This window comes from Trachurus japonicus, unplaced genomic scaffold (genome assembly GCF_045865225.1).
Source record: "Trachurus japonicus isolate A0001 unplaced genomic scaffold, Traja_1.0 AP030411.1".
NCBI lineage: Eukaryota > Metazoa > Chordata > Actinopteri > Carangiformes > Carangidae > Trachurus > Trachurus japonicus.
This window is the reverse complement of record NW_028220544.1, coordinates 10452-25496: the sequence shown is the minus strand read 5'-3', so window position 1 is coordinate 25496 and position 15045 is coordinate 10452. Positions and strand designations below refer to the sequence as shown.

The 15045-nt window shown below is 39.4% G+C and overlaps 1 protein-coding gene across 1 annotated transcript; it reads left to right on the top strand.

Annotated features, from left to right (window-relative positions):
* Positions 1-894: 894 nt before the first annotated feature.
* LOC146960405 (cytosolic non-specific dipeptidase-like) lies at positions 895-13849 on the top strand. The gene is made up of 11 exons (XM_085772397.1): positions 895-1066; positions 2498-2641; positions 5534-5696; positions 6858-6946; positions 7579-7776; positions 7887-7971; positions 9083-9243; positions 9322-9486; positions 9572-9713; positions 11824-11971; positions 13305-13849. Exons 1-11 carry the CDS (start codon positions 956-958, stop codon positions 13381-13383), a joined length of 1485 nt encoding a protein of 494 aa, XP_085628523.1. The 5' UTR covers positions 895-955; the 3' UTR covers positions 13384-13849.
* Positions 13850-15045: the final 1196 nt, after the last annotated feature.

Below are 15045 nucleotides of genomic sequence, written 5' to 3'. Positions count from 1 at the left end.
GGACACCCGCCTATTATGGAACAAGAAAAGCTGTTCTACTTCTATAGAGGGGTTTGCTTGGAGATTCCAAAACATAAACAACAGGAATTTGTTCATTCCTCCATGCAGCTTTTGTTCCCGCTGCACCCTGGAGTGCATTCTTGGAGTGGGATCAATAGATTGAGTGTGATTCTTGTGGCTGTCAGCAAGAAAAAATTAATTTGTCAGCTGTCTTGGCACTGTGTTCGGAAATGTTTGACTGTGTGACCCCTGGGCTCAGTAGGAGTGTGATATAAAGGGAGGCTATATAAATGTTCAGGCAAGAGCACAGGGCCACAGTCTGCCTGCCTGAGGAGACTGTCACACACATCTGCAGATAAAAGGTAAGACAAAAGGCCAGCCACTGGACTATGATTTGATTTGTGTTCTTTGAACGTGAGAAGGAGTTTACATTCTGTTGATAGATATTTTTATAAGCTGTGTTAGTTGTATATTCTTAAATTTGACTTTATGACAAAATTATAATATTTTCCACTATTTGAGGAGAACTTTAAAACGCATTTTATGCAAAATTAGCTCAGCAAAAGAAAGACAACAAGAAACTACACTGATAATCACTGGATAATCATTAATTTTTTTAGTGGCTGAAATTAAGATTTTCTGCTTTTCTTTGTCATATAATTGTAAATTGTACACTGTCCAATAAAAAAATACATTTTAGGCTGAGGAAAGCTGTGCTATTTCTTTTGTAGACTAATCATTGAACAAATCAGTACTGTCTATAATAGTTGTGTTTCTAATTTGTTGATTATGTAGGGAGATTAAATTAACAGAAAACTGACACAAAACATTTAATAATTTAAAAAAAGAATGACTTAATATGAATAACATTTAATATCAGAAACTGGTCTACAGCCCTGTGTGTGTTAACAGTAGTGGAGTAAAGCCTCTCACAGCTGTCTGACTGTGCCAACAGATGAATGCTTCAGTCCTGCCCTCCATCCTGCTGGTCATCTCTGCTGCCCATGCTTTCCAATATTCGGAGCTGTCGCAGTACGTCGACAGCCATCAGGAGGAATATGTAGAGGTACACTCTTCTTGTTTTACCTACACTTTTAAGTGTTGTGACACTGTGAATTGAAGCACTCCACCGAAACAGACTCCATGGAGAAGTTACACTGATTGCACAGATATCATCCATCATTGTGATTTATGAAACAAGCCCTGAACAATTAATCAAAAATCACAAAATGTCAAATTTGTCATAATGATAAAATGTGTTACTTACAATATACCATCATAAATGAAGTGTGGCGCTACAGAGACGGCCCAGCCTACAAACCTCTCCAAAATAAAAGGGATCAGCAGTTATCAGATCATAATCTCAATCATTATTATTGTTCATTTGTTATTATCATTATTTGCACTAAAAGGAGAATACAAAAAATAATCCATACATTTCCATTACAATTGTAATTTATACCTCAATGACTGTCAAAATAATTGTCAATTGTTGTTTAGACCTATAAAACAAATTATTCAAAATAACCCACTGCACATGGTAATTAAACATGTCAGATACTAAAGTCATGATTGGCTCATTGGAATAGGAATGTTGCAGCTACTCCATGAATATTTGTTTTATTCAACACCCACTGCTGTTTACAACACACTTGTATTACTTTAAATTAACTGGAGAGAAATAACAGTACATGAGTTCCTGAGTAATTATGTATTACTGTCCAAAATAATGCAGTTATTTTTTATTATTGTAGTGCATCATATAGTGTAATTAAATAACATGTCAAGTGAAAATTGTTTTTTCTGCCATGTTTGTTTTGAAGGATAAACTATTTGTGTTATTGTGTACAATGTTAATATTATCGGATGGATAATATTAGACAAACATCTTTGGACTGTGGGAAGAGCTGAAAATCATATAGAGAACCCACCTAGACACATGGAGAACATGCAAACTCCACCCAGAAAGATCTCAAGCTCAAGCCAGTGTCCTTTATTTGACATTTAACACAAAACCATAATGAAAGTACGAGCATTAGTTCTGTTAAAAACACAACAGAAGTTTAAAAGCATATGTATACAACTGAATAAATAAATAGTTTAACGAATGAATCACATTCTGCACATTGCACAGACATGAAGTGTGCAGAACAGAATGAGTGAATATGTACATGATGAAGTGATTATTGCACGTTGGCTTAACAGCTTTGAGTTTATGGATGAGTGTAAACAGTGTCATTTTGATTATATGGGTAGAAGAGAACAACCAACCTCATTTCTTATTTTATCACCTGAGATTCCTCAATATAGTGTGTATATATATATATACAATACACACACACACACACACACACACACATAGAATACAGAACTGCTGCATGCTGGAGCTTTGTGTTGATATATATATATAGTATATATATATATATATATATATATATGTAGTTTGTATCCTACAGAATATGAAAGATGATGCTTTGAATATGTATGCGTATTTCAGGCTCTGCGGGATTGGGTTGCTATCGAGAGTGACTCCAGTAATGTCCTGAAGAGACCAGACCTGCACCACATGATGGAGAAGGCAGCTCAGAAGTTGAGGCTGATGGGTGGCATGGTGGAGTTGGTGGACATCGGAGAACAGGAAGTCAGTAACAGGGTTGTCCCTCTTTCATTAATAATGTTTATATTAGACGCTGTAATTAGGGGCCAGGCAGCGTAAACTGCCTATTGTTTTCTGCAGCATTCTTCTTCTTCTTCCTCTTCTTAGGTAATCCCACTTCCCATAGACGAAAAATCACCAAACTTTGCACAAAGCCAGATATACGCAACTCCAAGGACATGTCAATATTCCTCGGGGGAGGGGGGGCAGGCATTTAAGTTTGAAAATTCCTACCACACCAACCTTATGTGCTACAGTTTTGCAACTTTCACCAAAATGTAGCCCCAATACTTTAGAAACTTGAACTCAGTACAAATTATGAAGTCAGTTTATATTTTTTAAAACTGTAAAAACTATTACACCTTTCTTGTTCCAAAATGTTTGCTCAATTGACACCAAATTTGCTACACTGCATCTTCAGACTGCCACAAAGTTAACACCTGGATTTTTGATATTTGAACAATTGAGCCTACAGTGCATGAAAACGTTTGACTGTAAACATATAAAAGCCAATTCTTGCTAAATACATTTTCAATTTTCCTGAAGGAAATGGAGAATATGTTGGATTTATGGTTAATGAAGTCTGGCAAATATCAGAATTGTATCTCAAAAACTGATTTTTTTAGAAAACATTTGAATTCTGCTCTAAACAATTGGAGTCAATGTAAGAACATTTGTTTTTCTCTTATGAATCAAAACACTCATCATCATTCCATGCTGTCAATATGCATTGCAATGCCCATGTTCCTGTTGTCTGCCTATTTTGTCTCTACTCAGAATTGCCCAAATTTGTCCAATAGTGGCTGCTAAGAAGCAACTTTAATTATCACTATAATTTGTTGCTATGTGAAACAGAGCCTGCTCATCAGGGAGGGTTACAGCAGCAAAAGAGTTGCTGACTACAAAACTGCAGAGAAGCAGTCATGAACTAACTCTGCCCCCTCATTAGTTACCAGAACACTTCAAAGCAGCTTCCCACACTCATTAAACATATGGGGCTCTAATTTCTTACCAGGCGCAAGCGAGGTGCACAGTTGCACAGTGTGGCGCTGCCTGCACAGTGCTAATTACGTCCGGCGCAACACGGCATGCAGCCAATTTGGTAGACTAAGGTGCACCGAGATGAGTGTTGCTTTGGCTATGTTCTGAGCTTTTTTGTACTCTGTTTTTATACTTTTTATACTTGATGTATGTTTTGAGATATCATGTATTCTTCTGTCATTCATGTCATAATGTTACCAAGCAACTATCTTAAATTACCCCACTAATAATGTCCGGAATTCCTGGTGTACTTACTGTACAAACTTTCTAATGCTTTGTTTACTACTACTAACACTATTTGTATTACTGTAGAAGTTTGTTGTCTAAATTGCACTAACTCATGGAGGTGAGTTTAATTTCGTATAAGGAGTAGCGGTGTTGGAAGGGGTCAGCCCTATGTAACCAGGGCCCTATGTTCCCAGATTTAGCTAAAAGCTACATTACATCTGTAGTCAACTGCTACTGGATAATAGGTTGGGTGTAATTGACTACCAAATTGGGAGAAATTGGGATAAAATCTGATGCAAATTGATGATAAAGGAAATGTGGGAACATAGGGCCTAATTTTGGAATGAAAAAAAGCCTTAGAAATTAGGGAACATAGGGCAGGACTGAGGGAACATAGGCACGCTTCCATTGAGTGTTCACAGGGACATGAACAGAAGAGGAACTATGCCAGTCTGGTCGCTTTTTCCTCTGTTTGCAACGAGGCCGGTGAAAAATCAATACATGGAGCAGTGGATGACGTAACCGCCATAAACAAGAGATTACAGGTTGCGCAGCGCGTTTGTGTCGCGGTGCCACAGAGACGAGAGCTGGGACACCGGGGCAGCAACCAAGTACTACACTGATGTTGCAAGTTTGGTTTTCAGCCATGAGACGCCAGGTGAAGACAGAGAGCCTCCGTTCTCACTAGTAACCAGTCACAAGTCATGTAGTTAACGATCACAATTACTCCGGAGCTTTTTAATTAAGGTAAAAATTTAGCATAGCCACGGGAATAATCCTGCTTAGTTCCTCTCGTCAAATGTGTACGTTATAATTCTTTTTCAGTTCATCAACTGGTCGGAAAAAACCTGGATGGAGGAATGGAATGGAGGATTTTCCCCAATAGCCTTTTGGAATAGTGAGGTCTTTAGAAAAAATAGGAAACCCCGCTATTACGAAGAATGGAAGTCTGTTTTCGGAAAGGCGGGGTGTAACCGCTAAACCCACACTGTTGGTTAGATGCTGTCATGCCAACATCCCACCATTCCGACATCCTACCACTCCGACATACCACCATTTAGACTACCACATTTCCAACATACCGCTATTCCGACATGCCATCGTCCCACCATTCCAACAAGGCTTACAATATAAGGAAATGTGCGTTACTCAACATGTCACTCCCTCCTACTTATCTGGAATCTCTACTTCTGGACTCTGTCTATATGGCCTGTCTAGCCTCTACCTGGTCTTTTTACTAAACTTAACCAACTCCTTTCATCATTGCGTAAACCCAACGAGTGCAAAATCTTTTTGGGAAAAAACACGCTATGGAATTGTCGGAAAGGCAGGATGTTTAAAAAAAGAAAGAAATACCGTCATTTGGACCATAGGAGGCAAGAATTGTCGGAATGACGGGAAATTTGATAGAAAATTAAGTGTTGCCATTTAGACAATTAGAGGCCTATGCCAGACTGGTGGGGATGTCAGAAGGTTGGCCCCCCACACTGTTAAGATGATAGACTTTACTGTTCTATTGAGCACTGTTCAAATGGTGAGAAATAGACTAACTTCTATGTCGCAGTACAACAGGTTAAGCTGATATTAACTCTCCTTTGACATGCACAGCTGCCCAATGGCCAGATGTTAGGATTGCCTAAAGTGGTGACGGCTCAGTTTGGCAACGACTCCAACAAGCACACAGTGTGCGTCTATGGCCATGTGGATGTCCAACCAGCGAAGAAAGAGGATGGCTGGGCAACAGATCCCTACAACCTGACTGACATCAACGGTAATCCTCTTTTAACTGCTCAGTCACTTATGGGAATAATGGAATGCAGCCACAAACATCACAGTCAGTAAGAGCAGGGACAAGCTCACACATATTTAGTGATTTTTTTTTTTAAATCCTGAAGCTACTTGAGAAGAACTAAAAAAGTTTTGGATGCTCAGATGTGAATGCTTCCTCAGTAAGAATGTTAGTTGATCTCAGTCAATATAAGAGTTAATGAGAGTGTCACTGATTGTCTGATTGAATGTTTTATCTGTAGTATTGTGTAGACTTGTTGATAAATTGATGTCTTATTTTTAAACAATAACAAATATCCCAGGATTCATAAGTTGCTCCTCCAGAGGTATAAAACAGAGAGGGTGTTGGCTCTGCCCAATCTGATGTATTATTATTGGGCAGCAAACTTACAAAAAAGTGCCACTCGATAAAATCAGAGCAAACTGAGCAGAATAACTTGGAATAGATATCTAAGATGAAACCTGGGATGGGGCATAATGTAGACTAAATGGGTCAACCTCTTGTACTCGTCTTGGCTCGATTCAGCTTAAGGTTTTCCAATCAAATTCATTATAGTTGAGTCAGAGTCTCTTGGATCTATGTCAGTGAACCATGTGATCATTGCACACACTGATTTTATTTATTCAAATGATGTTGTCTTGTATTGGCAGTGCGGAGATTGGGGAGAGAAAATAAGAAAAAAATATTTTTGTTAAATGTCTGAGATTAATGCTAGTTAAAAAAAATAAATAAATAAGAACATGTTCCAAAAAAAGGAGAAGAAAGTATTTGGTAAGGGCAAACCATTTAAGTCAGTGTCCAACCTGGTCCCAGTGATGAGATTCCAAGTCTGAGAGCTCTTGATTCAAGGCCATGTCATGAGCTACAGGGGTTTACAATGATGGACAATACACAGCCCATGGATCAAGTTAAGCCATATATTTAAGAAGACCGATATTTATTTAACCATTGTTTCTAAATACATTCAGATTAACATACCTACATTGTTACATACTTGAATGTAATAATGAATACAAGTTGATTTATCTAACGCTGTTGGGCTGGAATTCTAAGCAGGAGTCATGCAGCAGTTATTTATTAAATCTCAGACAGCTGTTGCATCTATAAAGCATAAATGAGTAATGATTGGTGTGTTGCCTTCAGGTAACCTATATGGAAGAGGAGCATCAGATAACAAGGCCCCAGTTTTAGCTTGGATCCACGCAGTGGAGGCTTACCAGACCCTCAGTATGGTGAGATAAAGTCCACAACACCACAATATTGAATAGTTCTTCTTCATGCTGATCAACATAATCAAATGTGACTGGGAGCTGCAGAGGCACTGTAACCTCAGATGAGACCATAGACAGATGAGAGTCATATTTGCATTATCTTTGTCTTGAAATATAAAAAAGCAGATACAGATAATGAGGCAAGATAGGGCCAGAAGATTACTGCATACTGCATACTACTGTTTATGTCAGTAAGTTTGTTTTAGGAAAGTGAGAAAGGAGGCAGGAAACAAGCTTCAGTGAAACTAACTTCGGTAAAACCAACTTGCAGTGTCAGTGCTATTACTGTAAAGTCACTGCAGCATTCTGTTTCTTGCTATCCTCACTGTGAGAAAATAGATCAGCTGAGCATTCACATCAAAACACATGTTCCAGATACTGTATGCGTAGCTGTTGATAAGACTAATTTCAGACAAAGATAAAAGACTCATGATCATACAATCTGTAAAGGCTGTTGAAACACCACTGGAATTTAAAAATAGGTGCTTATCTTCCATACAAACAAAGTTTTTAGATCAGATTCTCCATCCAAACTGCTTATTGCTAGTGTCACATACAGCCAAACATGTCAAATTGCTATTTTGGTCCACCAGGAGCTGCCAGTGAATGTGAAGTTTGTAATTGAGGGCATGGAGGAGACAGGCTCTAATGGCCTTGATGCCATGATCCTGGCCCAAAGAGACACATTCTTCTCTGATGTGGATTATATAATCATCTCAGACTGTGGCTGGCTCAGCACACGACCTGCCCTCACCTACGGCACCAGAGGCAACTGCTACTTCTTTGCTGAGGTAAGATACTGTGCCTAATCCATAGTTCACACACACACACACACACACACACTGCACCTGTGTACCGCTTTGCTGCTTTGTGGCGACGTTTTCCTTTGGTGTGTCTGCAGGTTGAAGGACCAAGACAGGATTTACACTCTGGAGTGTATGGTGGTACCGTGATTGAACCAATGACTGACCTCATTGGCATTCTTGGTGAGTGTATTTTTAAATGTGTAGTATCTAATACACATTGTCATTAACATGCATGGTGCTCAGGGAACAAACATTATATTTGACTATTATCTAGCCATATTTAACCATATTTACCATATTTACCATATTTAACTTTGGCATCTACTTTGCCATTATACCTGGAAGGCCAACATAAGATGGTCTTGTCCATACAGTATAGGTTCTGACTGTTTTGGCCTTAGGAGTGTAACAGTACACACAAGTCACGGTTCGGTATGTACCTCGGTTATGGGGTCACGGTTTTGTACAACAGACGCTAACTTACAGTAATGTAAAACTAAAATCTGTCTTGTGTTATACAAGTTTTAAAAATATAGAATATAAAACTAGAAAATCTCCTCTGGGAAATTTTGAATGGGCCACGGGAGCTACGGCCGGTTTTGCCATCTCTGTCAACATGGGAATCAAACCCATGACCTCATGATCACTAAACCTGTTCTCTGCCACTTCACCACAGAGTGCTCCCCACTCTTCACACAGACTGCTCTGTCTCCTCCACCTGTAGCTGTCGCTGTTGAATCGTTTTAAGTGGATTTAGTGGATTTTCTTCCATAAAAGAGATTAAAAAATATTATACAAATGATTTGGTAATGGTTCATTTCAACCAGTTACTCTTTCTAAAAAATATGTTGATCTTCCTCTGGCATTTCAAAAATAGAGGAGGGCCAACCTCCTCTGACTCTATGGACCAGCCTCCACTACATGTGCATTGGACTTAGAAAGTACAATAGTTGATCACCACAAAACTCCCCCATGTGCTAATGATCTGATTGAATACACCTGTGTGGCAGCCTGCCCGCAGAGGTTGCCATGGTGACTGCTTACCTTTTACTGGGTGGCACATTTTCTCTGCTTTCTAGTTTTCTTTTAGTTTTTTTATAGCATAAAACACTCAGTAGGTTGTATTTTTGTAGATCAGATCCAAGAGCTGTGCAGTAATTAGTGAGTATGCAAGATCAAGATTGAGGTCTTCCCCTCTGAAGTGTGAGCAGAGTAGACCAATAGACCATGGATGCTAATGCTATTTAAGTGTTAAAGAAACATTGGTGGCCATTCTGCTGGTATTCCTCAGACACACTGATCAGCCCCAGTGGGAAGATCCTGATTCCTGGGATCAGGGATGCAGTGGCCCCTCTCTCTGATGAAGAATGGAAGATGTACCAGGACATCCAGTTTGACATCGACCACTACAAGAACAAGATTGGTGTCAACCAACTCATGTACAGCAACAAGGTGAGGGAGTAATCTTTAAATGATCAAGTTTAATATAATGATGATGAGATGTGATTTTTCATCATGTGATTTCTGCAGGTGGATGTGTTGGCTCACATGTGGCGTTACCCCACCGTCTCCATCCATGGCATTGAGGGAGCCTTCTCTGACCCTGGCACAAAAACTGTGATTCCTGCTAAGGTCACTGCAAAGTTCTCCATCAGACAAGTTCCCAACATGAATCCTGCAATGGTCAAGAAACAGGTAAGATGGAATGTTTTTTTTTTTAGCTAATTGTTAACTCACACAGACCACAACTGCTCTCTATCCTCTTGTTATGATTCTCCAGGTGACAGACTACCTTCACTCAGTGTTTGCCAAGAGGAAGAGCCCTAACAGACTGAAGGTCACGATGGTGATTGGGGCAAAGCCCTGGCTGGCTGACACTAAGCATTCTCTTTATGAGGCGGGGAAGGCTGCTGTCAAACGAGGTACTGACAACAGCTCTCATCCTACGTAAAGCACCCAACATTGCATCAAAATCTTTTGTACAGATAGTATAGCTGAAGCAAACTATAAAACTAACCCTAACCTAAATAAATAGATACTATACACGTTATTTACACTTGAAACTTTAGTGATGTCTCACTTGTTACTTTCTCTGGACAAATGTGTCTGCCAGATGAGTAGTACTAGTATAAAGTTCTAGTTCCACACTGTGAGGGCGTATTCACACCAGGAAAGTCCGATAGTTCACTTGCTTCGGTACAGACCACTTTGCTTTTTTTTTTTTTTTTACAAGCAGACCAACTTTGTAAACAAAAGCATGTGTGTCCCACAGTCGCTCAATCATTGGATAAAAATTATCGGCGGAATCTTCCACGAAAAGTACACAATGGAGGTCATGAATGCGTTTTTTGCTGCCCTTTTAGTTGTACCTGTCCTGTGCTTATTGGTCACTTGGACAACCTCCTGATTGTACATAGTCAAGGACACAGATGTGCAAGATGGCTACTAGGGATGCACACTGTTAACTGATAACAAGAACTTTGCCTTCAGGACAGCTGCACAGATTTGGCAGCATGCGTGTATGATAACAGCAAAAAAAACATTGTTAATCATCCTCTCAGGATGGATGATTGCATTGCCGATTGGCATTAGCCTAGTCACAGACACTCACAGCATTTAATTCCTATCAGTTAACGGTTATTAATCAGATAACAAGCTTCAGTTATCTGTGCATCTATAACGACTACAGGTGCGTCCTCTTCAGCATCTGATAAATGTTTTCCACTGACCAAATATCAAGGAGTCTGTCTCAATCTGTGCTCCATGTTGACCCACGGCTCATTGTTGATCATTTCCACATTTTCTGACAACAACAGAAGCCTGTTGAATCCAAAAAGGCACTTGGATTTTGCATTTGGTTCTGAAAAAGTTAGGTCTGCATTCACACCATATCACACCAGGGTTCTTTTCGGACTCTGGTCCGGACCAAACAAGTGAACCGAGTCCCAGCTGCAGAGGTGGTCTCGGTTCCCGTGTTTGGTCCGCACCAGAGTCCGGTAGTTTGTATTCACACCTACCCAAAAGGTCAGCACCAAGGAAAAAGTCTGTTTCAATTGCCATAATCCCTTTAGTTTTAGGAGTAAGTTTGTTACCTTTATTTGTCGGGGCAAGCTATTTTTAGAACGGTGGAGCAGAGTTGCGAGCTGCTCAGAGCTACGCTATAGAGGCTAATGGGATTTCTTGGTTTCCCTCATCAAACTCATCAAATACACAATCCAACAACACCAAAACGCTCTGGTGGACAGGTTGTGACCTGCACATTCACCATGCTATGAGATAATAACAGAACGTTACCAGACAGAGTTGTTTTAGAGGGAAATGCAGAGACTGCTTGCCGAAAAACTGCCCCCGATGGGAACGCGCATCAGTGGTTTTGCATGAATTTACATCTAACACAACTCTGTCTCGTAATGTTCCGTTATCTCATAGTGTGGTGAATGTGCAGGTCACAACTTGTCCACCAGAGCGTTTTGGAGTTGTTGGATTGTGTATTGATGAGTTTGATTAAAGAAACCAAGAAATCCCATTAGCCTCCGTAGAGTGGCTCTGAGCAGTTCACGGCTCTGCTCCGCCGTTCTAAAAATAGCTTGCACCGACAATTAAAGGTAACAAATTTTCTCCTAAAACTATAGGGATTATGGCAATGGGCCAATTTGCCCAAATGTTGAACTATCCCTGTAAATGTACTTTGTACATGAGTTCTGTTTCTGTGGCGTTACAGTCTATTCTCCTATTTATGTTTGACACAAATCATTATGTTCAGTCATTCAAACTGTGTGTAAAGCACAGCAAGAGGTAAGACAATTTAACTCTCACTTTTCTTGTAAAGACATATTTGCCAAGACAGTTAGTTTTTTATCCCTTAGCCTACAGTTAATTTTATTTTCAATCCTTTGTACATTTTTGGCACCCAGTAATGAATGCTTTAGGAAATATTGTTTAAGTGACAGTTATGATATAAATATATAAATGTCCAGCTTTATTCTGCAGTCAAACACTTGAGATTTCATACCCGTCATTTTTGGACCCTAGTTTTTAACACAGATCCTGATCTGATCCGAGAGGGCGGGACCATCCCTATTGCCAGAACCTTTGTGGATGTGACAGGAAAAAGCATCATCATGATGCCCATCGGAGGCTTTGATGACGGGCTACACTCCCAGAATGAGAAGATGAGCAGGTTTGACCGCACTACCTTCATATGTGACCTGATCCAGCAAAATGAGTCACAGTGACCCAAATTTCAAAATTGAGAGGTATCAATGTAAATAGGAGAAAATATGCTTTAAAATGAAACCCTAGTCAAAGTCATACATTGGATGGTTTTCAAGATATGGCCATTTGAATTATGGTCTTCCACTCTCTTTTTCCGATTAAAAACCTGAGAGAAAACAATATAACGTCTCTGGCCAGCGGATGTCTGTTCCTGTACCACGTGATTATACGCACCCCCTTGTTGTTATAGAGGCACCATTCAATGACCCTCGGAAAGCAGATAATTCACATGCGGCTACAGCACGTCTCTATCATAAACGGTTCGGAAGTTGTAATGCTTTGTTGATGTTTTGTAAAACATGTGCAAGCGTTGTGTCGATGCTACATTCGGTTTAGTGTCGATGCTACGCTCGATTTAGCATCTGTTCCCGTACTACGCGATTAGGACCCCGTTCTTGTTGTCACAAAAGCACCATTCAAGGACACTCAGGAAGCGAGGAATCCCGGGATTCAGATGCAGTTTACAGCTCGTCTCTATCATAAATGGATTTAATGTTGTGGCAAGGCAAGGCAAGGCAATTTTATTTGTATAGCCTGTTTTTACAAACAGTTTGTCTCAAAGGGCTTTACATGGCATCACAACAACATCCTCTGCCCTTAGACCCTCACATCCGCTGAGGAAAAACTCCATGGAAAACCCTTTTAACAGGGAAAAATTGGAGAAACCTCAGGGTGAGCAACAGAGGAGGAATCCCTCACCCAGGACGGGCAGACGTGCAATAGATGTTGTTACAGACAAGAAAACAATTTATAGTTTGTGACACAGAATGTGGGAAACATGTTGAAATGTTAAAAGAGTTGATAAAGGCAGCTTCTGGTGGGGGGGGGGGGCAGGGAGAGCTGGCTTAATGGGAGGACTGGATGGCAGACTGGTTCATGGGAAGGGAGGGCAGGCCAGGCTAACAGCAGGGGAAAGGGCGGGAGGGGGGCGGTGGGGGGGTAGATTGTTTTAGAATGTAGGCTAATTTATTTGGGAGATTGTTTTAAATGTTATTTCTTTGAAATCTGCAAAAAAAAAAATAATAATTTTTTGTTGGTTTTTCATGGTATCAGCTCTAAAAATAGAATGTTGCGACTTCCGACTCATTTCGCCAGAGCAGGTCACATATGATAGTCAAACCCCAACCCCTGCGGATAATGGTGTTGGCAGATTGATAGTATATGTAAAGATAACTCACATGAAGTTCCTTGTACACATTTCAACAGGCAACAGGTTTAGTCTCTTTTCCCTCTCACAGGTACAACTACATCGAGGGAACCAAATTATTCATCGCCTACCTGCATGAAGTGTCCCAGATTAGAAAGACAACTGTGTGATGTTGCGCAGCTCTGTTCTCTCAGACATTCCAGCTACAATGAACTTTCCCTGAAACACTCTGATGTCTTTTTCGGCTTTTTATCTATCTATCTATCTATCTATCTATCTATCTATCTATCTATCTATCTATCTATCTATCTATCTATCTATCTATCTATCTATCTATCTATCTATCTATCTATCTATCTATCTATCTATCTATCTATCTATCTATCTATCTATCTATCTATCTATCTATCTATGACATTGTCGTTAAGTGTTTTCATCACCCTCACTTCGAATGTGTTTTTGCCCCATGTAAAGTCAGACTGTACTGTATGTGTGTGTCATGTAGTAAAAGCTGTACAATGCAACAGTGTGTATTTGTTTGTGTAATGATGAGACAAACACATTATATGTCAGCCATGAGATGTTTATTTGCCAGTCAACATACTGAAGACTCATGCAGTGACTCATTTCAGAGCTGTTCTTTACTCTTTGATAGTTGCCATTGTTCTATGAGAATGTTGCAACCTGTACGACAAACTTATAAAGTCTCAAATATGGCATTAAAAAGCACAAAAAATACTATAAAAACATAAAATCTTGGAAGCTTTACTTTAATGATTTTTTAATTGCAGGAATTCATTTACAGTTTTTCTCAGTCACTTTGGTGCTTTTCTCAGATCAGAATGGAAATTCTCATAGCTATTAGTTCAACCTTCACAACATTTAGCCATTTGTGCACTTCATAGTAGCAATTTCTTGTTCCTCTGTACAAATTGCAAATGCTTTTGCACATGTATCAGTTGCTTCCATACAATTCTGCTGTTTTATAACATGAATGCGGCATACTTAATTTTTAATGGCACTTATACATTTCCTGCTATATTCTCCACAGTGAGTACCACTAGGCATCACTATGGAGATGTTTTTACATACTGTAAGCCTACATATCTATACTATAAAGAACACCTACATCTATGAACAAAGTACAACAGTCATAAGTAATAGAAAACAAAGCAATAGTAATGTTTATTATTAAAACTCCATTAGCATACATATGAATATAACCAATCACTTATCTTTGTTTCGTTTTATTTTCTATCATAAGTCACCTTGTATATTCTGTATCTTTATGTTTTGCAGTTTTTAGTCAGTTGTTTAACTTGTGAGGTTTTTCTTGCGTTTTGGTCTTTGCTTCAGATCTGCATTATCATCATGTAAAAGAGGCCAAATTCTTTCTTTTATTAGTTTTTGTGCGATGGCCCTGAGAACTCAATGCATTTCACGGGCACACAGACAGTACAAATTCAGAAAAGTGCTTTATCAGTTTGACCTGTATCTGCAAAAACTCACAACATCTGCAAATACATAAACACCCACTAAGAATTCACAACACCTCAAAATTCAAGTTTCAATTTGAGTGGTGTGTACTTTGCAGGTGATTTATTTAGCTGCACTGCATCAAGCTGTCAGGGCCACTGTTTTTTGAGACGGGACAACATTTTTTATTTAATTAGTGTGAATGCAAAAGGCATTCACACTATTGTTATTCGGTTCGGCCATTTTCTTCCGCCTTTTTACGGTCTTCTTCTAGTCCTTCATACTTTGTGCTATTTCAACAATTCATATATCAAAACGTGCAGCTTTTTTTGAACTTTATCGGCATTACTTTTCTC